Source organism: Solenopsis invicta, chromosome 16 (assembly GCF_016802725.1).
Source record: "Solenopsis invicta isolate M01_SB chromosome 16, UNIL_Sinv_3.0, whole genome shotgun sequence".
NCBI classification, from domain to species: domain Eukaryota; kingdom Metazoa; phylum Arthropoda; class Insecta; order Hymenoptera; family Formicidae; genus Solenopsis; species Solenopsis invicta.
Genome location: NC_052679.1, coordinates 10,608,306 through 10,634,132, shown reverse-complemented (window position 1 = coordinate 10,634,132; position 25,827 = coordinate 10,608,306). Strand labels below are relative to the sequence as shown.

Here is a 25,827-nt window from a genome sequence, read left to right as displayed (position 1 = left end):
CAGTATTAGGAGACGTCACATTTTGTGTTTTTTCTTAACTCTTCTTTTCTTTGCACCGGAGCAGTTCTTCCTAGGTGGAAGACCCGCTGCGGCCGCAGAATTCTTTACCATGGCAGCAGCGCTTTTTGTATCTTACTCCGGTATCTTCCCCGGAAGTTTGGTACACAAATTATCTCCTCCACGATCTCTCATTGAATTTAGATAAGGTTCCATTTTGATGCTACGAGTAGTTAACTTAGAGAACTATTGGTTTGCCACGCAAAGCCTCACATGCGTAGGTAAAGTTAAATACTCTGAGGTTTTATCTGATTCCCTAAAGACATTATTCGAGATTCTGCCTCCTCAGTGCCACGCAACCGTCGTTACGATAGCTTCCAATTTAGTTTAGGGAACTGATCTGAACAACAGCCTTTTCTTACCCTAGACAAGGTTTTATACCCGTCGGGCTGGGTTATAGCCGCTGCTACTTCGCCGCACGGTGTTCCGTCAGAGCACACACCTTTGGCTATATTTCTATCTGTCACCTGGAGATGCGCTCGGTAGGTAGCTCAATCTTCGGCTAAATTTATGGTAAACTTCTAGTAAAATTCTTTAAAGTCTATTTGTCCCACAACTACCATGACTTTAAAAGTACATTCAAAGAGAAACTTCTTTGTGTTTATCTTAGATTCAAATATCCAAAATGCAATATTTTAGAAATTTACACAATACATTCAATCCTTTATAACATTATAATTTTTTATTAGATAAAATAGGAAATACTGAGATACAAATGTGTGATGAAAATGATGGTTGGGTGGACGTGCACGAAGATGAGGAAGAAGCAAAGTGGAGTAAACTTAGACACGAAAGAGAAAAGTTTCTCGAGGAGAGAATGGTATGAAGTTATTATGTATAACAATGATCGTAAAATTGAAAAAAATATGTTACATCTCATTAGGATTGGGAACATTTTATAAAAATGATACGTTATCGTTACCGATACTTTTATAAAAAAGAACTCATTACTGTTATTTGTTATTAATATAAAAAGATAACGCTTTACGGTTGTCATTTTCTAGAAAATCAAGAATCGTTATTTTTGCTTGTTATATATTTACAAAATTTTTAAGTCTAATCTTTTTTTAGAGTGGCATCTAACTGTCTACTTTGCTATTTAACCAATTGAATACAAAATCTATAGAAGTTTTGATTAATCATGACATGGTTTATATGCACGTTTATAAAGTAACAATAAAATTCGTTACCATTATGGTAACGATGTGCGACGATATAGTTACCATTACAGGCAAAAAAGTAATGATTGTTACTAAAAAAACAAAAAATTAACAGTAACTGCAATAGCATTACAAGTAATGCGTTACTTCCTAATCTTGTACCTTATATAATTACAGAAATGTTTAAATAATGAAATAGAGGATGAGTTGTGCGATAGTCAAATTTTTAAATTTGGATTGGAAGCAGTTAGAAAGAGCAAGGATAACGAATCACAAAAACAGGATACTTCTCTCAACAAAGCAGATTCATCCGAGAATATGGAACCGATTATGCCGCGGAATATAACGGACCTTCTGAACGGACCAAATGTTGGAAAGAAATCACAGACGATATATGTAAGATTATGTTATTAAAAATAATGTATAGCTGTCATGTAAGGAGTGTTTAGTAAATTACAGGTGCAGTCGGTAAGTTATCTTATGGTAAAACTTTGAGGCAACTATTAAGGCTCACATTATATATATATTAATAATTTATATATATACACATATATATATATATATATATATATATATATATATATATATATATATACACGCACACGCACACGCACACATACACACATGTATATATACATACACACGCTCGCACATACATACACACACAGAATAATTTTGATTGAATAATAGCTGATGTCAAGAGCTTTTCAAAATAGTCAGACAAAGGTCATTTTTCTTAAATACTTTTCGAATTATGAGGCTTGAAAGTTAGTACAACCGGTTCCATTTGATTCTACTGCATGCGTGAGGTTTCCGTGCACTGCGAACATTACAATTTCTGCTTTAAAGGAACGACGATTATAATAAATGCTCAAATTGATGTCCCTGTATAATTGACAATATGCTAGACGATTAGGGAAACTTAAGATTACATTCCTACCATTAAGTATTGCTCTAATTTGATCTATTATTCGTTGAGGTAAATTATCAAGATTTTGAGATTTTGTCTTATAAATTCTATTTAAATATCACCACAAGAAATAGTCGAGCGGATTTAGATTTTATACGAGTGGAATTTCTCCTTTCTTACAATTTTACGGACTGACATAAAATTGATATGTTGTGGAACTTTTTGAAATTAATTACGCGGATTTTCTACAAAAGACTGCATAACATTTAATGCTTCATGAAGAAAAATTCATTTTTTTTCTTGTAGCTTAAAATATTTCCTTTAAAATCTTTTTTGAAGATTTAAAATTAGTTACTTTTTGAAATAATGAATGTTATTTTTGCATTTTTTTCAACACTTTGCTTTTAAACGGTTTTTGCTTTTAAACCAACTTCCGGTTAAGATAATTGAACTTCGTTTTCGCCATTCTCTTTCCTGTTACAAGATGAAGAGATTGATTTATTGTTGTCGTGTAACGTACATATAAAGTATGTTATGTTATGATAAAGAATGAGGTTTATTGAACCAGTGGATCTTTTAAAACTCCTGTCTATTTGCCGCGACCATATTAAAGTTGTGATGTCATAAACGAGAAATCACACGTAAAAGTTTTATCTGTGGTATTTGTTTAACTTGTAAATAAATTTGTAAATAAAAAGAAGGTAAAAGTGCACATTAGGGGAGCAACCTCTGACGACCTTGACCTTGATATATGTTATCAATGGGAAGGTACTGAGTGACATACAAAGGTTTTGAGTAATGCTCACTTCTTATTAAAAAAATATTATTAGAGAAAGAAAAAACATTTTTTCTTACTTATTTCAGAAAATATTTATTTTACAAAAAAATGTGTTAAACAAAAAATGAAGTTAGTAATAAGCTCTATAAAAAAGGTCATATACATATTTTACCTAACTTTAATACTTTAGTCGTTATAGTAGAAAAACTGTTTTAAAATAAGTTTTTTTAATTTTTAATAGTTTTGCGTGAAAAGTAGACGTTTGGGCGAGGAAGGGTTCCGCCCCTTTTCCTGCACTTCCTCCCCGTCTTTTTTCTAACCTAACTCACCCCGTCTCAGTCGGTTCACTAATGACGAGATGGGTGTGGGAGGTGGGCCATATTCACACATATATCCAATAAATAATGTACATGTTAATTAAATATAACATAAAAAAGTATTAAAACAGTTATAAAACTTTATTTGTAAATATTTGAAATCGTTTATTTTGTTGATAAATTGAGAAACCCGTGTGATATAGAGAACGCGTGGGCTCTGCCCCTCCTCCTGCACTTCTTCTTCCTTGTATTTTTTTTAACCCAACCCAATCCTATTTTAGTAATAATTTTGGCTAAGGATATCCAATTGACCAAGTTGCGATATTAGATTTGAAATTATGGCCCACCGCTTACCGCACCCACCCCGTCATTAGTGGACCGACTGAGACGGGGTAGGCTAAGTTAAAAAAAATACGGGGAGGGAGTGCAGGGGAAGGGGCGAAGCCTCTCCGCCACGCATTCTCTGTATCATATGGGTTTTTGACCCAAAACAATTTTTCTATTATAACGACTAAGTATTGAAGTTAGCTAAAATATGTATATGACCTTTTTTATAGAACTAATTACTAGCTTCATTTTTTGTTTGACACATTTTTTCATAAAATAAATATTTTCTGATATAAGTAAGAAAAACTGTTTTTGTTTCTGTAGTATTTTTTTTTTAATAAAAAGTGAGCATTACTTAAAAGATTTTGTAAGTCACTTAGTACCTTCTCCTTGATAACATATGTCAAGATCAAGGTTATCAGAGGCTGCTCTCCTAATGTGCATTTTTACCAAAAAGAATTAGGATAAAACAGAATAATATGATTGCTTTAAAACATTTATAAAAATGACCGCAACTATCTTTTTCCGTCTAACAATTGTCTAAATAATCGTAAAAATACGTAAAGTGAAGCTCATTCAGACAGGAAAACATGGACAGCTATGAAAGGAGTGAAAAATTTGCATTTATGCATAAAATTCAAAGAAACTTTACTTGCGGTCTATTTCTACAAATTGGCTAGATACGAAATTAGTTACATTTTCACAATGAAATACATAATAACAAAATGACATGTAAGATCAAATTTTATTGTCAACCTGTCATATTTTACACCTATTGGTTCTAATTTTGTCCGTGACGGTACGTTGCTACCGTCAACGCGGAGTTCTGAGCTGAGGTGCAAGGAGCCTTAAAAGTGCAAAAATAGATAGGAACATTCTAGAGTTAATACGACATTCGCTAAGAATAAGCAACATTTAAATCGTCTTTTATCGTACAGGAAAAAATATGAAAGTGATGAATCGTTGGATCTTTATCTCTGCTGTGACACGCGCGACACACACACACACACACACACACACACACGCACACACACTCAATGACTGATTCGTTAACTTTAACCTCTTCTCTTGCAAAAATTATTTATCGGACGCAATTTTGTTGAAGGAAAAAGTTTCTTTTAGCATGAAGTATCACGTTTTGTACAGTATACATCCATATATGCAGTCATAACAATACATACAACCTAAAAAACACAAAACACATATAAATTCACACACAAAACACGACACAAAAGATCCGACTGAGTCACTTCTGTGTGGTACACATTGGATAATGTTAATTCTAGCAATATTCTGACGTTCAAGTTTTATAACTCGAAAAGTATTTAATGATAACATATTTTATTATAGTATTTTGAAAAGCTCTCGAAGTAAACTACAAGAATATGCAATAAAAATGAGAGTTTCTATTTAAGAAATTGAAGGTAATCTGTACGTGATTTTGAAACGTCTATACAAGGTCAAATCAATGGCACTCTGTTTTGTTTCCCTCGAAACCATAAAACCTTTCGTCTGAAACACTTTAAAGAAACTTCTCCTTTTCGAGATATTAAAAAATAATTTTTAAATAATAAATTATCGTTTATATTGCTTAAATTTTGTTAATTGTTTATTATTTTGAAGATGATAAAAGCTTCTGTATTAAAAGATATATGTGAATGAAGTCATACGATTTCCCTCTATCTTTTTAAACCGGAGAACTTTTCTAAGGGGCTGGCGGCAAAGGTATTTCATTTATTAAATATCGATGCGATATTTTTTCAAACAAAGTAGTCTTTTACATAAAATTGTAAATCCTTTCCCACAATTAAAATATAGACACTAATGCAGGATGAATTAGTGCACAATTTTATACAAAAAACAAAATAAATTGAAAAATTTTAGTTTTGTTATCGAAGTCTGGCGTCAACTCGCGACATTTGCTTTACATTAAAGTTTTATATTTTGTATGTATAAAACAAGCATAGTTTCCAGGCAAAGAACACTGAGTTTTTTTTTTTAATGGAATTTCAGTATAAGAAAAACTGTTTGAAAATTTTAACATGTATGTGCGTGTGTTATCGATATAGTTTGAAGAAATATGTTGATATTTATTATTACATTAATATTGCACGCACACATAGATCAATTCGATTTGTAAAATTAACGTCACCAGCATTCCCTTAGTTTTTACTATTGATCAATATGAAGTTACCATATGTGGGTAGCATATTGCCGGATTTTAGTAAATGAATAAATAAATGATATTATTTATGCTTGTTACATATGATTGTGTATTTTACAGAATGTCATAAAAAAACGTTCACTCTTAACTCGAGGAGAAGAATCATTAGCAAGGATAGCTTCCTTAGCAAAGCAAGGCGATTGCATTTCTCATGCACTAAATACAAGAAATTTTGTCTTTCCACATATTGATCAAAGTACAGATAATGTAATTATAAAAGAGAATGAAGTAATAGGAGATATAGACGCGCAAATTAAGGTATATAATTTAATTATATTATTTAAATTGTACACACTGCACTGCTATTATGCATGTGTTTTTTATTTATCTATTTTCTACACGGAAGGAATTTTTTCTTAGAATTTTTCCTTACAATCATATTAATTGCACATCGAAAAATTTTACTAAAATCTGTTAGTTAGTGAAGTTTAATAAAATTTAAGAAAAAGGTCAATTTTACGAGAGTTATAGATGGTAACAAAAAGATCTTTAATTAAAAAAATAGATTTTCAAATCTGGAATGTTTTGACTGTACTAAGCCTATCTCAATTAAAGAAACATTTTAGAAAATTACAATTCGAAAGTTAATTAATATATAGGAGGGTGGGATAAATCGGATCTTGCAGTTTTTGCTCTCTAGCAAAAGGCACTAAGTTTGATCGCAAAACCGAAGATGCCGTTAGAAAGATAATTTAATTTGCTTTATTTTTGCTTTAGACCATTTTGACGTATCTTTTACTTGTTGAATTATGGAAAATGTAAAAACGCTTTTTCCGGTTCCAAATCGGATCATCTTTTGTTTCAAATCGGACATCTATTTTTATCGACTTTTAAATAGAATTTTAAAAAATTTTAATATATCTTTTTTGAGTAGAAACGAGCAATTTGACAGTCAAAAATACAAATTTTATTCAGAAAAAAAATTAGTGATAGTTTATATAAATAGAGTTGAAATCAATAAAATTCAATTATTCCGAATCTGATAACTCATAATATTTCACCAATTCAACATTTTTAAAATCAGATCTAGTCGGCCAATCATCAGTACTACGATCAAGGTTGCAATTCCGATGTAGAGGTCCGATTTGGACACGAGTCGAAACTTTCGAACTTTGTAACACATTTTACAATAACTGTAAAAATGATCACAAAATGCTTAATATTTTTAAATTTTATAGTCCTTAATTATCTTAAATCAATTACACAGATCTACGAAATTTAGGGGGAGGGTCTTGTGCTTTGAACTTTGAAGGATGTTTCTATAGGATTTCAATGCGCTAAAAACGACTACGTATTTTCCATTACCCTCTATTTTAAATAATTGCAAAAAGAGTTTTTTCGAATTTGATTTCTTTATGAATTTTTTCTGGCTAAAGAAAAAATAATAGCGAGATCAGCTTTACGGCATTTACACAGAAATGTTCTCACAATATGGAAAATATTTTTATGCAAAGGAAGCACATTTTTCGCGACATTACGGGACAGTGGGTAACATGGCCGTAAATGGGCAATCTTTGTGGTGGGGGATATTGCTGTCCGTGGACGGCAAAATGAGCAAAATCAATATTCTCGTACGGTTCCGCATGCGTATTTTTGTCGAGAAACTATGACGTACGCGCTGAGCGTAGAATCGAATGCATGAGCGAAGATAGTACACTGAGCTTTCGTAATCTAATCTGTAATCGGGACAGTCACAGAAAAACGCCACGCGTCGAAGTGTTCAGCCTGTGAGTACTGTGCGTTTTCAAGCAGTTAAAGAATAGAGAACGAAGAAAAAGAGGAATTGATGCAGTGCACGCCGCCGGAGCTTGCTGAATTGGCCAACAGTGCATGCGTCGACACTTTACCAAAAGTCTCACGCAACAAATACGCGGCGTACTCGGTGTTTATAAAAAGTAGTATAAAAAGCATTGTATAAAAAGCAGCACAAAACGACAACGCAGAATGTGTTGTGCACGTATTTTAAAGAGTTGAGTAATAGTCGTAAAAAGAGTGGGAACGTTTTGCGAACGCGACGCGTGGCGTGCGTGATAACGTGTGATTGCCGGAGAGGTTAGCCGGGCGCACGCACGCTGGTCGAGTGTTCGGACTGGAGTGTTGGCGTGCGTAGAGGAGTGTATCATTACAAATTTTAGAGTTAACATCAGAAATAGTGGTTTTATTAGAAATAGTTTTGTTAGAGTCGGAGGGGGGGGGGGGTTTGCCCTCCCCCGAACCCCCTGACCAGGGGGCCCCCTGGACTTTCACTTGGGGGGGGCTTTGCCCCCCTCTTCCAGATCCCCCCTCGCCGCGCAACATAGTTGAAGATGTTGCAATACTCTTTTGCGCTGGAACGCGAAAAAGCGTACTTCCTTTGCATTAAATACCGTATGCACCATGGAGCTGAGCGTGTTTTCGACTTCGGACACTGCTTTCAGTACTCGGCTACGCTACGCGCGCGTCTCGCGTACGTAGCTACGCCTCGTATTAAAAACATTGTCCTCAGTCGAAAACGGCAAAGCTTGGCTCCGGGGTACATAATGTACTATTTCACAACTTATAAAAATATTTTATGCAAACCGTAAACCAAAAACTGACAAAATCGTGAAAAAATAGTAAAAAAATGATAAATTTTGAAATATAAAACCAAGTAATTCGAAAGAAAATAATTTTTTTTTAATATTTGACTATTTAGGCTTATAGCTGTATGTTTCTAGTTTAAATCTTTCTTTGAAAAATTAATTTTCGAATATTTGTTAAAAAATTATTGAATTTAAAGCATAAATGCATTCCGCGCGCGCGCGTCACCTACGCCTCCGGTGCGTGACATCTTCTCGAATCTGAACATTTTCGTTTTGAACATGGTGTGATCTAACATGGTGTGACCCTTTCCTCTACGAAAAATTATAAGCAAAAAATTCAACTAACAACAGTGAGTTATAAATCAAGTTATAAATCCGATACAAATAAGATTCGAACCCTGGCTGAGATAATATTTTTGGCATTCTTTTTGGCAATTCTTTACAGTTTTTTCAGTGAGAAAGGGGTTAATATTAATTTTCAAATTTAATAATACGTGATATATTACCTAATCTTGTTTAATGTAGAGCTGTGTTATGACTGAAAAAATAATTCGACGCGCAGTTCATTGAATTCGAGGTAGGTATATAAAATCACACAAATAAAAACAAGCACGAAGATCTAGTGGAAAGCTTTCAAGTTGTGTTGTTACAAATAAAATTAATCTGTATACATTCTTTTTATCGTTGTTCTTACGTGAATGATCGTCGAAACGTTTACTTATCGATGATGAACTATGGATAGTGATTCTGATAACTCATACTTTAGAGTTTGGAACGCATAGTATTACTCCTTCCCCTTTTTTACATTGCAGTAAAAGAGACTTCCTAAAGCCAAGATTCAGGCAATTAGGAATCTAATAAATTATATGATGACCGCATTTTGTGGAGTTATATATAATATTTGAGAGCAATTTTTTCGCAACGTTTGAGATATGGATCTTCATCAAAATTAATCAATAAATTGTGTGAATTACCACGAACCAAACGATCTTATTGTTAGTACAGATAAAGAGCAAATAAGAGTTTTTGAATTAAAGATATTTTTCTTATTATGTATAACTCTCGGTTCGTAAAATTGACCTTTTTCTTAAATTATGTGTATTTATTAACAATTTGAGCGTGTCTTGTTTTGATACTTTTCAATAAAATTGTACACGTAAATATTCAGTCTAGCTCATTATTGGCTATTTAAATTGATTTTGTTTATTTTATTTAAGGCTATAATGTAGGATTCATAATTTTTTAATAAAATTTATTAAAATTATAATGAAATTCTTCGATGTATATGTTGTCTCATGACTAACATGACTTTAAAGAGAAATTCTCAGAGAAAATTTTCTATGTGTGTTTTCATTGCAAGTTTCTATTATATAATGTTTTTACATTTTGGGCGTTTATTTTGCAGCCTGGCAAGAGAAAGATGTCAAATAGGTTGCCGATATCGAAAAAAAGGAAACAATAGCTGTTTTTTTAGAAGAAAAATAATTATTTTATTTATGTAACATGTAAAGACTGTGGTTTTTATAATTAACATCTTAAATTTTATATATATATAGATGAAACGATAATGAATCTATTTTTGTTAAAATATAATATTTCTAAGAGTTCATTAGATGCACAAAAATGTTAATAATGACGATTAAGTGTTTTATTTTTTATGTATAAATAGCAAATATATATACAAACAATCAATATAACAGAGAATGATTTATAAAAAATTAACTTTTCTTTTTTGTCCCCCGCCTCCTTCCTAAAGTTCGTTTGTTCGCGATTCTGCTCCTAAAACTACTTATCCATTTGTAGTAGTCTTTCAGTATTCTTTAATTATTTTTTTACATTGCATTTTTTAAATTCGTAATCGTGATTGTTATACGATTAGTTTTTTCGTAAGGATACAAGATTGTAATAGAAATACAAAAAATTTAAGATGAAAACAAAGATGAAAACAAAACAAGAAAAGAAAAATCAATGTCTTTCTTTTCTTTCAGATTTTACCCCCCCCCCCCTTTCTTCAAAAGATCTGTTTTATTATATCATTATCTTTGACTCTGAGAAGCATTACTTTTGACAATGTTTAAAATAAAACGAACGGAATTATTTTTCCAGTGTCGACAAACATCACGCGAGATCAGCGAGATATTACATTTTACAATTTGTTGTTTACGTATTAGGTTTATGTTACAAACTCTTTCTTTTTCGACAACGTTGTTTTAATGTCGGAAATTCGGGTTATCTGTTTGCCAGCCTTTCGCATTTGGTCCAAACTGATATACTAATCTTCGACCGAGCACTGGTAGAAATATTTTGCTTTTGTAATAGTACCTGAAAAGCATCAATATATAAAATAAATGACATATATATTTTAATTGCTTCTAAGCGGATATTATAAAATGCGTTTTATTATTATTACACACCATTACTAAGATTACTCTTTACTATATACATTATTATTACGATGATTATCATTGTTTACCTCATGGCTCGACTAAGTTTTTCGTAAGTCATTTTTGTATTTCCCTTCCGTGAACCCCATCGTTTTGCAACTTCATCACTTTTTACAAAGCGAAACTTAGCTTGTGAATAGTCCTCCCAGCAGATTAAACTCGGACAAGTTTCTCTGTTGCGTAGTAAATCTCTAATAAATTCCCATAATTTTCCTTGACTGGAGGCTGTAAGTCAAATCGTATATTTCGATGAATATATTTACTATTTATTACATATATTTTTCGTGTGTGCGATTTATATAGATTATTCGGCATCAGACGAGAAAAAAAATTTAGAAGTAACTCTAAACGATAAGATAAAACAAAAATTAAGAATAACAAAATTGCAATTAAAGTTTCGTTTTTTTAATTATAAAATTTAAATATTTATTTGTTTGAAACATTTTTTACGTAAATATGTAAATATTCATAATTACTAAATCAATAATAACAAAATTTCGATGCAAGATTTGTTTTTTTAATTATCATGTTTAAATTTATGTTTCAGGTACTTTTTGTATAGATATTTAAACATTTATAATTAAAAAATACAAAGTTTTAATTACAGTTTTGTTATTCTTGATTTTCGCCTTATGTTATCATACTCCTTAAATTTTCTTTCATCTATTGCTGAACATTCAAAAAATATGTTTGATACTTACGATTTTTTTTCGTCTTCAGTATCCTTGGTCTACCCGGCAGTCTCTTGGTCGCAATTTCGATGCTATTATCTGATTCTGCATCTGAAAAAAGCAAGATTATAAAAGATAACGAATAAATTATTTAAAGTAGGGCTCGGCAAAAAATGCACATTTCGGCTGATGTTCAGCTAGCACTATTCCCCTTATCTCACCAATCTGTACGTAGTTTAAATGTTAATTGGTATTTGGATTCCGCGGGAAGTAGTGAGATGAGAAGAAAGCTTTAAGCTGAAAATCGGTCAAAATGTTTATTTTTTTGTCAAGCGCTCATCTATATTTTTTTGTCAAGCGCTCATCTAAATTTTTTTTTCTTAACATCTTACCAGATATGTTGCTAGAATTGACTCGCGCATACTCGTCTTCCGATTGCGGCTGAATAGTATCAAATGACGGCACTGCAAAGAAATTAGTACTTTAGGTTTGTAGCATTAAAATTACAGGTAAATAGATCGAATACAGAATCCCATTCTAATGACCTTGACCTTGACATATGTTGCAATTCTGAAATAGCAATCTGGTCAATTGAAACGTGATCGATTGCGACAAAAATTCGAATTTGGTTAGATTATATTGTTCGGGTATCGCTCTCCCGTAGGGAGGGTGGGGATCCTCCAGGTAAGCCTCACTTTAAACCGCTAAGAAATACACATTTACATTGTCAACTTTATTTGTTAATGTGTGCGACAAAAATTTGGATTGGATTAGGTTATATTTTTTAGGTTTTGCCTTCCTGCATGCTAGGCAAGGGCGAAACCTAAAAGTTGACAATGTAAATGCAGTATTTCTTAGCAAAATAAGATTCATCTTCCAAATGAATCTTATTTTGCTAAGAAATACTGCATTTACATTGTCAGCTTTATTTCTTAATAACTTTTTAACGAATAACGAGCGACAGATAAAACCTCCTAGATGTTACCTAAGGTCATGATCTTGACAACATATGACAAGGTCAAGGTCATCACAATGGGGTTTCCTATTTGGTATATTTATCGTAATAATAACAGGAGAAGTGGCATTCACCCTGGGAAGTCAGAAGATTTCAGGTTTAATTTCTGAGGTGTTATTTTCCGCAATAAATTCTTTACAATATTTGGGCGGAGGGGAGTAATAGATAATAATACTTGTTCATTATTATTATTAAAATGATTATCAATATAATATCTTGATATTAATAATATTCTTATTCAACTTATAATCGTATTTCAAAACTGAAAATTTATTCCGTGCGCAGAGGTTTGATGAACTTGAAAAGGTATATAAGGTCACACAAGAAATATCAGTTCGAAAATCAACTTATGATCGAATAACATTTATCTTTAATTGATTTTACTTTATGAAGCTGTTTAAACAAAACTCTACGGTCAAAAAAATTGAAAAATTGAGGAACGCCTATATGTCAATCACAAAATTCTCAAAGTTTGGTACGTCCTTTTATTATGTGAAAAAACTAGTGAACTTTTTAAATTAAATTCGGAATGTTTTTATCGCTCTGTATATCTACAAATTATGTTAGTAATGTGTACACATACGAAAATTCGATATACGTTGCGAGTGGAGAAGGTCGTATAACTGATCTCCGTATACAGGATCGTGATTAATAAAATCCTGCCGTGTAAAGGTAACTATTTCTTTCCCGGGTACGGCGAGACTGTGTTGAATGGAGCTGTAAGGCTGACCCATATATGATGCAGCTGACATAAGCCAATTTATTGTTTCCTCTTGACACCAGCTTCTGATAGGTTTGTCAGACCATCCGGTGCCGTCAATCTCCTCGGTTTCGTCACCTATCGAGACATTAAGGATAACATTAAATCCTTAAGTAATTCTTGTCTGATTTGCGCCGTTTGTATGTTAAAATCGGATAAATACGTTTTGAATGCAAAATGTTACTTCAGATCGATCAGACGATTAAATGTTAAAGCCGGTGCGGTTTCCCATAAATCGACGCAATACGTCAATGTTAAACAGTTCCCGGGAAATCCCCACCAGCGACTATCGCTACGTCGACAATCGCAGACCAGTGGCAGACTCGGACCTTCGTGAGTCAAGCAAAGCGAGCAAGAAAATTGAAAAGATAATAGACTAATCATCTTCTGAAGTTATGTTTTTCTCTATAATTTGTTGTATTTTTTGCTCGTGCGAAGTGAAACGCGAGAACGTGTAAAGTTGTTTTCTTACAAATACAGTGTCCGTTTTATGATATTCCCTTTGTATCGTGAAATGTTAAGTTTCAAAATTTCTCTTGGTATTCTTTATATAATTTTTCAGAATTTTCGTGAAATTGTATAACATTTTAGAAATATCTTTTGATTTTTTTTTTATACAAATTGGAATTCGATTTTTTCAGCACTTTCTTTTTGGAAATGTTGAGAAAGTCTAGAATATTTTGCAAAAATTTTTTGTATATGTAAATTACGAAAATTAGTTTAATATTTTTTATTCTATAATTTCTGAAGAAAATTTATCAAATATGAAACATTAAGATATTTCTTAAGATATCTTTATTTTAAAATAGGGCTGGTGATTTTTTTCGAAGGCTTCGACATTCGAATTTCGAAGCTTCGAAACTTTGGTATTAAAATCTTCGAAGTTTGAAGTTAACTTCGACGCTTCGAAAAATACGTTTGTGCCCCGCGAACTAAGATATTATTGTTAACGACTGTTTATTACCGTAAACACGAGTTTTTAACTGCTGGTAACATTGTTTCATTACAACGGAATTGTCTTGTTTCTGAAAATATTTTGACAAATGTTTTTATTTTTCAAAATAAGTTTCTGTTAGAGTAAAGCCATGTATTTTCATTAGATATAGTTTCAATAAAGAAACATTTTTGCGTATATTCTATTTCTTGAAAAATATTTTTTCACCATTTCCGAATCTTTTTTCAATGTTACGGTGCGATTGAAAACAAGCCGAAATATATATTTTTTTCGAATATATGTTATATAATGCAAATGTTTAGAACATGCTATAATATATTGTAATTGTACTAATCTTTTAATTTGCACAAACGTATTTTTTGAAACTTTGAGGTTCGAAGTTAATTTAGAAGCTTCAAATTCTTTCGAAGCTTCGAATAAGTCAATCTTCGAAGTAAGTCAAAAGTAACAGCCCGATTTTTAAATATAAAAAATTCTTAAAAATATAAGATTTTTTCCAGAACGGAAAAAAACGTAATAACGAGATGCCTAAAACGTGAATAAACTTCAAAAGATAGAAGAATATGAAACGAACAATCAAATAGATCGAAATTTATCTTCTGTTTTTTAATCGAAATGAATTAAAATTAAAGAGAGAAGGTGGATTTGAAAATAAACCATTGATTCCTTTAATAATAATAATAATAATAAGAGAGAGAGAGAGAGAGAGAGAGAATAGATCCAAATATATGGTATACAAAATGATTTTTGAAATATATCTAACAATAAAAAAAAGTGAATATACACTACTGTTCAAAAGTTTCAGCACGTTTGAAATTTTTTGCATCTTGTGAAAAATTAGATATTTCAGCGAAAAAAGTCGTAGAAGTTTTTAAAAAAATGCATTTTAAAGAGGAAAAATAAAGCTTTAAATTTGTATTTTGTTTCTACGATACTTATACCTAAATTACAACAAACTGAAAATTAATATTTTTTTCAACTTATTTTTGTTTTGAAGAACTTGATGAAACATCATCGTTTAAAAATTAATGAAAAGTTATTTTTTAAAATAAGCTTCTAAGTTTTAAAAGCTTTTAAAAAAACAATGGTGCGATTTCTCCTAATGATATCGAATTTTTCGTGTAAAAATTAATTTCTTATAAAATGTTTTCTTTTTAACTTTGAAACTATATAAGGACTTTACGGAAAAGGAGAGAAAAACATTATAATTCTAATTATAGTTCTTGATTCTTATAAATTTTTGTAATATTTAAAATACTTTTCATACTCCAAGTAAAATGTGAGAAGATCTCAAGAGTGCTGCAATTTTTGAGCGATAGTTTATATTATAGTTTTTTTGCGGTTAAAAGCGTAAGAATTAATTAAAAGAATTGTTAAAAAATTTTTTATTTGATTTATGTCCTGGCAACATTCTTTGCTTGTAGCCATGGATTTAGACGAAGAAGTAAACGAAGAAAAAAAGAATGAATTATTGTAAAGTAATGCCATACACCAAAATTTTTTAGATAAAATCTAATAATATAATTTATAGGCGAAACATTGGTTACGTTTAGCGGAAACAACAATTCAGTAAGCGATCAATGATTCTTTATTACGAGTGTTTTCTACACATAGATTCAGTAAAGTCCTAAATGCAAGAACCAATCTTATTAAAGATTTATTCAACGTAACGTTTTCTAAAATATGGTATGTATTGGATATATATTGTTCCAATATTGTTCCAATAAATTGTGTAGTGTCCATAATGGGAAAAAAAGTAAGTACTCTTGCGCATATCTTTGAACTTTTAATAAGATTTTGTTCCAATGGCAATCATAGCAGCACGATAGCACAACTGATCTTTTTGAATTTAAAAGAAATTTGTACTTTATTAAATACTTTTTTTAATTTACGTAATCTATTTGAAATTAAATGAAAAAGAATTTCTTTTCAATAGTTAAAAAATCTCTACATTTCTTTAATGTAATTATCTTTAATTGAAATATTTTTCCGCTTTTTGTGTTTTCGTAAGATTGATATTGAATTTTTTAAAACGTCATTTATTATGATTCAATGGTGCATATAACGTTAAAAATAACAGTTGATCAGCGACGAAAAATTTTATATTCGATACTGCATTTGATATGCAGCAAGGAAAAATACTGCTAAAGCATGTAAATCCATTTATTTTGTTCTTGAGAAAAATATTGTGCCCTCAATACATGCAAATATTGTTTTCATGCTTTAAAGACGGTGATTTTGATGTGAGTCATCCGCGTTCTGGAGTACCATGAAGGCTGACAATTTGGAAACGTTGTTGAATGAAAACTTAAACGCAAGTAGAACTTGTAGAACAGTTCGGAAGCAACAGTTTCAAGATGAGCTGCATGAAATGAGAAAAATTTCAAAGTTCGGAAAATGCCGTACGAATTTTCTCCAAACAGCAAGAAATGTAAATTAAAATATATACTGCGGCAAAAATATGGATAATACAGAGTATATTGTTATCATAATATGATTTATCGTATAAAATCTTTCGTTAAAACATATCGCAAAATATATTTTAACCCTCTGCAGACACCATGAGTAGAACAGTCGATTTTTCGATCTTGAATTATTTTAGTAGATAATAAATAGAAGCGTTCAGCTTACCCTTCCCCTAAAAGAAAGTTGACAATGGGGATTTATCAGCCGAAGGACGGCTGTCCTATTTCATCAATTGTATCTCAACTATCGATGCACGTTCCACCAGCGACAGTGCCTGCCGAAGTTATTTTTCATCCAAATGAGTCGATCATGTTTTCTTCTTCTATTCTTAGCCTTTATTTTGATATATAATGTGAATAAAAGATTATTTTCATCATAATAGATATAGAAATTCAAAATAGATCTATGATATGTATAAACACTCTGCTGAAGATGCGCACTAAATATAATTTTTTCTTTAAATTATTCTTTACAGTTGTTTTTAGTGATCATATCTAAAATAAAGTACTGATTTTTTTCAAAAAATAGTTTTTATCCTTTTTTTACCATTTTATGTGAACCAAAATTATTGATTTTTAGGTTATCAAATAATTATACTTTTTTGAAGCAGGAATTTCTGCTATCTTTTCGTAAGTATTAACTTTGGATTGTTTGAAGTTATAATTTTTTTTATAAACATATAAAAAAGTTATGAAATATTTACTGCATGCAACAATGAATTTTGCAGAGTCTGCTTCATATTTGAACACACACAAAAAGTGAAAAACATTTTGTGTCAAACAATTGTGAAATCGTATTTTGAAATGTTGGAAGAGTACACCAGAATTTTTTCAGATTTTTTCGAGCTCAAAAACCCTTTGTAAAGCATAATGTCTCCTCATGGTGTCTAAGTAAACAATGAAATTCAACTGTGTCTGCGGAGGTCTTAGTTTATATTTTTATTCCGTGCTTTTGAAACATTCCTCAGATATTTCAATAATTCCAATCTATCTCACTTTTCAATTCCAGAAAATAAAATGAACAGTAATGGAGTTCTAAAGTATTATCTAAAAGTTATTTCAAATTCATAGAAAATTTTTATAGATTCGAGAATGATTTTCTTTGAACCTGAAAAAGAATTCACAATAGATATAAAAGTGTCTTTTGGGACCCTAAAGAATACTTTTAAAATAGAAAAAAAACGGGAAAAAATTCAATTTATAAAAATCGGAAACAAAAAAAAATTTTTTTCAAATTCTCTGTACTATCTGGGTATTGAGCGACACAATGGACAGTACTCAATTTTGCTACCTCAGCTTCAATACTGATGAAATTATACTGGACGAGTTTTTGCACGAAACGAAAAAATCTGGCAGAGAAAAGCTTTGCCTTGTGAAGCGAGATATTCATTGATATATTTAGGAATTTAGAAAATAGCGGCGGCTAATCTAATGCGGCTGATTAAAGTAAACATTTTTATGCAGTAAATACAATCACAATTACAGTGAATATAATTATTTTTTAAACATTTGCTTACTATTTACGTAATAATAACTAATAGCTATAATTTGCATGATTAAAACTATAAATATATAACACTGGCACCGAAAATAACTACTAATTATAGTTAAATTATGATAATCGCAAATGTTTTTTTTTCTCTTTCAATGTATCATCAGATCAGTCAATTTTAGGAAATTATAATTAAAAAATTACGAATTATATATTAAAGTTACAAAAAAAACGACTTTTTAAAACTATAACTAAATTTAGACAACTGTTTACTAAAAGAGCATTGATTAAAATTCTAGATATTTATTATATAGGGCAAGATGAGGTAAAGTGGAACGAGTTTTTGTTTATCTCCATAAAAGTGTCAAAAAATTGAATTTTTGAACAATCAGTGCTTGTTTTTACTAGAGGATGAAAAAAACTAACTTTCTATAATTGCGGATTTTCAAAGTTTCATTTTTAAATTATATTTTTAGCTATTTTTCAAAAACGAAGAATTTTGGGCTTTTGAAAAATGGTGGGGTAAAGCGGGGCACTAAAAAAATTCAGTCAAAACAGTCATAAAATGGTTTTTATTATTACTATTTAGAAGTGTTGATTAAAAATAGAAATCGATTTAAATTGGTACTTAAATCGATTTCTATATTTAATCAACACTTCTAAATAATAAATAATTGAAAATAGAGCAATAAAATCCTTCCCTCTCTCTATCATGGTTATTGCATTCAAACTTATAATTCTTTGATGGTTCGCAGCTACTGTCACATAGTAATATTTGAATTAAATTTTCTTCGTGTATATAAGTAATAACATTCGAAATAATTAATAAAATCACTTAATTTGCACTAATCCTTCAAGCAAATATGAAAAAATGACTTCATTGGTGTGCCCCACTTTACCCCATTTAAAATGCCCCACTTTACCTCACAACGTTAATTTGCACGCAATCATTCATTACCGAAACTAGATTAAGTTTTTACATTTTTTTTATTTAGAAAAATAATAGGAAAATGATAACTGCACATAACTTTCCTTTATTCAACACTTAAAAAACTTGCTTAAATCACGAGTATTATGAACACAAGAAAAAACTTTATGAAAATAACTTTTAAGATCGGTCTCGTACAGCAACAAAATGTTTGTATAAACTCCAATGGCTTATTGAAACATGAGCTGTCATGATAAACAATAGACGACAGTTTTTTGTTTTGCTCTAAACTCACTACTACATAAAAATTTTGATGGTGCCCCACTTTACCCCACTTCACCCTAATACATTAGATCGCTACTTCACTTATAGCTGTGCATAAAAGTTGACTTCAAAAGCTCTGTATTGCACAGCGCAATAGACGAGGGAAGAGGGGAAGGCGCAGACGAAATTTGATGGATTAAATAGGCATGCGTATTTCCCTTACTTCACACATGCGCATGCAAGTTTTGTTTATTTTTACTTTTCGGAACCACGTATTGAACAAAGTTAAAATTTAGTACATAATATAAATGATTTGTATTCTATTTCTCCCTGTAGATTTGTTTTTTCTACTTCCACACTAGACTCTGCACTGGAACATTCTTTCTCGCTTTTGCTAACTTTCAAACATATACCTATTTCACTTTAAGTGTACATTAGTTTAGAAAATTTAGAAAGGCAGAAAACAAAATCTTATGATTAAAATCCAGCTAACGTGGCGAAACGAACAGAAAAAGATTCAAATATGACAGATGTTGATTCAATGCAGTATTGTCGAATTATTTGTAATAAATATAATGAACAATTAATGTGTTATAAATTAATTGTTACAATTAATTGTTACAATTGGTACAATTCCTAAAAAACACTATAAATTTTTATATTTTCCTTCTTTAAAAATTTTTTTAAACTTTTTATTCTCCCCCGTCATATGTAATATCAAATTTAGGGAAAAATTCTTCAAATCTGATCGTAATTCTCATTGAAAATAATAAGAAAAAAAAAATAAAGCTATAGATAGATATCTCTGTCCAATAATTTTTCGCGATCCTTTTCCTTAATCGAAATTGATTCTTTCTACATTATTTTTATGATATTACCGAGCGAACATTTCTTCTTGGTTGATTCGCAGCCACGGCTCGCTAAAAAACTGCTTCGCCTGGGAACTAAAGAATCCATATCCAAAAGTAAATGGTCACTTTCATCCTCGTGTAAATTGATAAATGACGGATACATCTGCAATCATAGGATTCAAAATTTAACACGGCGATAACGTGCTGCTTTTATATTAATTAAAAATAATTTTAATTGAAACTTTAAACATATCTTCTTTAAAGCCAGTTTTTTAATCATATTGAATCGTACAGTCTGTTTCAAACTGTACGATATCAATATATAATTTGCGGCAAAATATACTTAAAAAAATATTCTAATACGTGACGATTGTATTTTTTTTTTCTGCATAATTTTTTATGTTATATATAGAAATTAACAAAAAAATGCAAAAAACTTTTCTAAAAAAGAAAGAAATTTTTCTGACAACAGAGTACAGCATCTTTTTTTTTATATTGATTTAAAAAAAGAAACTCCCCCTTCTTAAAAATTAAAAGACTCTGCATATTTCGTATTATCTATTGTATATACAGGGTGATTCAGAATGACTCATTTGTCCAAAGACGTGTTTTTGGATAAATTCTTAGACGATTTTTTCAATATGAAAATTTTGTCCGACGCTTACTTTTTGAATTACAAGAGTATAAAGTTAGCGAATTACGGGCCGTGTAGACATGGTAGACAAAGGCGGCGCAACTCACAGCCTGACGCGGGCGCATACCCGCATAAGCCTCCGTGTTAGACGGTGAGTTGCGCCGCCTTTGTCTATCATGTGTATGTACACGGCCCGTGATTCGCTAACTTTATCCTCTTATTATTTAAAAAGTAAGCGTCAGACAAAATTTTCGTACAAGAAAAATCGTCTCAGAATTTATCCAAGAACACGTCTTTACAGGGACACATGGGTCGTTCTGAATCACCCTGTATTAAAAGAGCAATAACAGGTTCTTAAGCAATCCTTAGATAATCATTATTATTGCACAATATTTGAATATTGCATAATATTGATTATGTAGTTATATTGAATATGTTTTGAATTGTCTAGTGATCTAGTGAATACTAGTCAAAATTTTTCCTAGAATTTTTTAGAATTTCTGTATAAATTTTACAATTCTTTTAGAAAATTTTTCAAATTTTTTCAGATCAATATAATAATATTTAAAGTACTCAAATCAGGATATTTAAACCAATTTGAATTACTGTAGACACAGGTATTCGTGTTAATATTTAATATACTGTACTGTTAGAATACTTAATTTTATTCTGAAGTTCAATTTTTGGAGTTTGTCTTCAAAATATTACTTCACATTTTTTTTAAATCTACATAGTTAAGAAATGTTATAATGCTGCGTCTTTTATTATATCCAATGTGACTTTAATTATAAGAAATATAATTCCATCCCTCAACAGTGTTATGTGCTACTTGTTCAATCTCATTACAATAATTAAAGGATTTTTACAGAGCAATTATGAAAAAATATGAAAGGCTATATCTTTTCTAGAAATCTCTCTTCATATAAGTATAAACAAGATGTCTAATAATTAATGATTAAACTTTTGCATAGAGGTAGAATAGACTAAATTGAGTAAAAAAGTACCGTTTGGCGATTTTCGCAATTATTAATTTACAATGGTAGCCAAGTTGCCCGGCCTACCGCCAAATTTAAGCGCACGACGAAATGAGTCGCTCCAATGCTGTTTGTAAACAATAATTTCTGCGTGCCTCGCAACCTTGATCGCTAAATTAATAATTCGTTAACTATTGCGAAAATCGCAAAACGATACAAGACTTTTCGATTCTTGTCAGTGTAATTCATTCTATGCGAAAGTTTAATAACTAATTATCAGATACCTTGTATAAATTTTGATATATTCTAAAAATTTCTTATTCTGAAGTTTCTAAGGAAATTTTATAAAATCTAAAAAAATATGAAAAGATATAAAGTTTACATTTTTAAGAAATCGTTATACATTTAAAATATGATACATTCTGAAAAATTATATGAAAAATTCTAAGAAAAATTTTCAGGGAATATTGTTATTAAAAATAATTTAATACTGCGTAATATTACTGATCAGTTATTGATCATTTAGGAATCCTCTTTAAACAAATATGAAATTAAAAAACTAAATACAAATTTGATAAATGAGATATTGTCTATTATTAAAAATTATAATAATTTCCTCGAAATTTATGTGTTTTGCATAATTGACAATTGAAAGAGAAAGCGATTCGACATTTGAGATTAGAGCTATAAATATGACTCGAATCTACTAGTAAAATATTTTAATAATTAATTTATGAATTTTTCGAACGATCCGTTTATCTTCTTTCAGAGAATTTCAGATTATATCCGAATTATTTATTGAGTAAATTGAATTTTAACTCAAAAAATTATGTTTATTCCAATCTGTGAATTTGAATTAATTTAATTTATCCCGTGTAAGAAGCAGAATAGAAACAAAATTAATTGCTAAGTTTATGAGCTGAAACATTTAGTTACTGCCTTCATTGATTCTAAGATAGTGTTTTCCACAATACAAAATACAGCTATAAATGAAAGAAACCTGCCTATTTATGCATATGTGCGCATAAATTAGTTGACTTTATCAAAATCGAGAGATTGATGCTTAATTGAGTTCAATTTTCCCTATTCTTTTCTTCCCCCTATTTTTAGTATAATTTATATATATATATATATTTGTATTTCAGTACATATTTATTTTCCTATAATTATAGGATGTACAAAACAATCTTTTTATATGTACAATTTGAGTCAAGTGTATACACTCATTTATTTTTTTAAATAACGGAGTTATAAAATAATTTTTCAAGTAAAATATATTTTGTTTAAATATAAGAAAAGTTAAAAAAATCATTTTTAAAAATCATTAAAAATTGAAGTTAAATATATAAATTATTAAAGTTATTTTGTACAAAAAGTTGTGTAATGGTTTGAATGAAAGTTTTAAAACAAACTGTTAATTATTAAATTATTTAAAACTTTAATAAAAAAGTTTTAATTTTTAATTAAATTTAACAAATATTATTTTTTTAATGGAATAATATACATATTTTATTATAATTTGACAAGGTACTTTATGACAAATTCAATATTATGTAATAAAATATAATTTTTGTTAATTATGAGATAAGATAAAGTCGCCTATTATCGGATAGGTTCCTAATATAAGATAGCGAGGTTTCTGCTACATTAATAAACTCATATGGTTGATACCATCATAAATTTATTTAAGTTAATAACTCTGGGGTGAAAGGTAATTAGTAGAAAATTTATTATTAAATCATGCGTGCAATTGTTAAAAGAAAATTTTTGAAGTTGGATGTTATCAAGATTTATTGAGATGAATCTTTTAAATCTCGTTTATTATAGAATAAACAAATATTTAGTAATAAATTTTGCAGTGATCGTATTAATAAAAAATACGAGATGTAATAATTTGTTTAATAATAAATATTAGATTTGGTGATCATGAAACCGTAAAGCGTGTAATTCATAATATTAGACACTTAAAAATCTATATTTGTTATTGCGTGTTCTAACTTCAAGAGCTTTCCAAAATGCTATAATAAAATTTTTTATTGAGGACTTTTGAATTATGAGGCTTGAAAGATATGGTCCTCAATATTAGCATTGCGACTTTAAAATATCTCGAAGAGAATAGATTTTGGAGAAAAATATTATGTACAAAAGTTTTTGAGTATCCAAAGAGCTATTTGATTGGTTAACTAGATTTTGAGTCAAGAGCCTAATTTAAACCTAGTAAGGTCCAAATTGACAAGACTCATGTAAAAAAAAACGTTTGTATCTCATATTAGAAATCCTTTTTTGATTTAGCACAATCGGCAATTTTTATAAAAAATTTCATATACAACAAAGTATAACTATTATTGGTTGTTAATTTTTGGCGACAGAACTTAAATATATTTACTATAATTTGAACATAAAAACAGAAGTTAATGGTATAAATTAAGTAAATTATAAGCCTTAAAAAAAAGCATCTCATAATAAGTGACTTTACCCTATTATCATTTAATAGCTTTTGATATAAGAAAATATGTTGCTTTTAAACATTAGCAGAAAAATAAAACGTTTCCAATAAAAAGGTGTTTATCTAAATAAATAATTTAAAACTATTATTTGAATTATCATACAGATCTTAAAATAATTTTTAATAAAAAAAGTTTGGTAACTCTTGTTTTATAACATTGGATAATGAAAGTTATTTATAAATTTACATGTTTTAACATGTTCCGTTTTGCAATTGGTTTCTCTGTTCAATTTTTCGTAGTTCGGGTATTTGACTTTAACTCCAACCTTAAGTTTCGAATTATCTGGGTATTTAAACATCAGGATTTTTTAAATATTCGGATGCTGCATTATTTAAATATTTATAGTTTAATTCATACGTTACAATATTCTACTAAAAATCTATTCTATTATTTTCGAAACGTTTTTCAAATTTTAGCTGATAATATCTCGAAAGAAACGCACGAAGAGCGTAAAAACTTTTAGTTATGCATATACAGCAGTTCGATTGAGCAAGAAAATTAATTGCGATCTGCTAAAATTATGATTATTTCCATCCAAGCAATATCAGGCAAGCATAATTACTTATTCTGTCTATCGTTTCGTCAAGCGAAACGATAAGTTACGGTGCACCTAACTCAAATTCGAGACAGATGTCGTACAAGATATGAAATTACTGAATAATAAAGGGAAATGAACGATAACAGAATTGGGAAAAACAACAAGAAGAAACGGCGACCATGCGAACGGTTCGTGTCAAGATTTACTTGGAAAACTGTACAACGCTCGTACTTTGGGACATTCTTGTTATAAACTCACCTCCGACAGGTCGTTCCTGCCGTAACTATTAAACGAATCCATTTTTAACGCGACAACGACACTCGCACTCTCACCTTAATTTTATCATATAACAATATATCGGCGTGAACTGTATCGACGGATCAGGCGCACTCGTGTTACCAGTACTTATACTTGCATGGCGACGATAATTGTACATGCAGGAATTAAGTATAATCGCGCGGCAATATTCACGATGAATGTACCGATATCGCATGAGAAAAACTCATCGTTTCGAGATATTCGATTAGAAATACACTGATAAAGAAAAGTTGTTGACTGCATTCATCAATGTAATTAAATTTTTGTAGTTCAAGTATTTTGTCTATTTAAGTTAAATATATAAATATTTAAAACGAAGTCCAAGATAAACTCGTATTTTATGTAAAGGTAAATATATAAATTAAATATATAAATTTAATTTGAAATATAAAGAAATTTAAATTAAATATAAACACTTGTACTGAAATTTAAATATTTTGTGTTATTATGTTTAATTTAAATATATAAATATTTGATCTGAAGAGATTTCCAGCTACAAAAATTTAATCAATTTAATTATTTTTTCTCAGTATACGAAATCGTTATAATACACTGTTATCTCTCGGTATTGACGAGCACTAGCAGCGGCAACGACAATACTTCATCGTGCGTTTCTCCCGAACGACTAGTCGTCTTTACTCGGCGGCGAATGACGAAGAAAACGAGACACCGCGGTG

At 30.1% G+C, this 25,827-nt stretch overlaps 2 protein-coding genes across 8 annotated transcripts in view; one reads left to right on the top strand and one right to left on the bottom strand.

Annotated features, from left to right (window-relative positions):
- LOC105200999 (claspin) overlaps positions 1–10,040 on the top strand; it is a 26,916-nt gene extending 16,876 nt beyond the window's left edge. For both annotated transcript variants that reach the window (XM_039458159.1, XM_039458160.1), the window contains 4 exons: positions 747–877; positions 1,395–1,613; positions 5,834–6,031; positions 9,740–10,040. In XM_039458159.1, coding sequence (XP_039314093.1) covers positions 747–877; positions 1,395–1,613; positions 5,834–6,031; positions 9,740–9,796 — 605 coding nt within the window. In that variant the 3' untranslated portion in view covers positions 9,797–10,040. The remainder of the gene's footprint in view (positions 1–746; positions 878–1,394; positions 1,614–5,833; positions 6,032–9,739) is intronic.
- On the bottom strand, positions 9,804–25,827 carry LOC105194713 (ETS homologous factor). 6 transcript variants are annotated; one of them, XM_026139965.2, is made up of 8 exons: positions 25,702–25,827; positions 25,091–25,387; positions 20,207–20,342; positions 13,048–13,302; positions 11,842–11,913; positions 11,480–11,560; positions 10,808–11,003; positions 10,545–10,656 (listed from the first exon to the last, which is right to left on the bottom strand). In XM_026139965.2, the coding sequence occupies exons 2-8, from the start codon at positions 25,130–25,132 to the stop codon at positions 10,545–10,547; spliced, it is 894 nt and encodes a 297-aa protein (XP_025995750.1). In that variant the 5' UTR covers positions 25,133–25,387; positions 25,702–25,827. The 6 variants fall into 6 exon arrangements, with proteins under 6 accessions (XP_039314098.1, XP_025995751.1, XP_025995749.1 ...); XM_039458162.1 differs by having other exon boundaries at positions 25,091–25,433; positions 25,702–25,798; XM_039458163.1 differs by having other exon boundaries at positions 25,091–25,366; positions 25,704–25,794.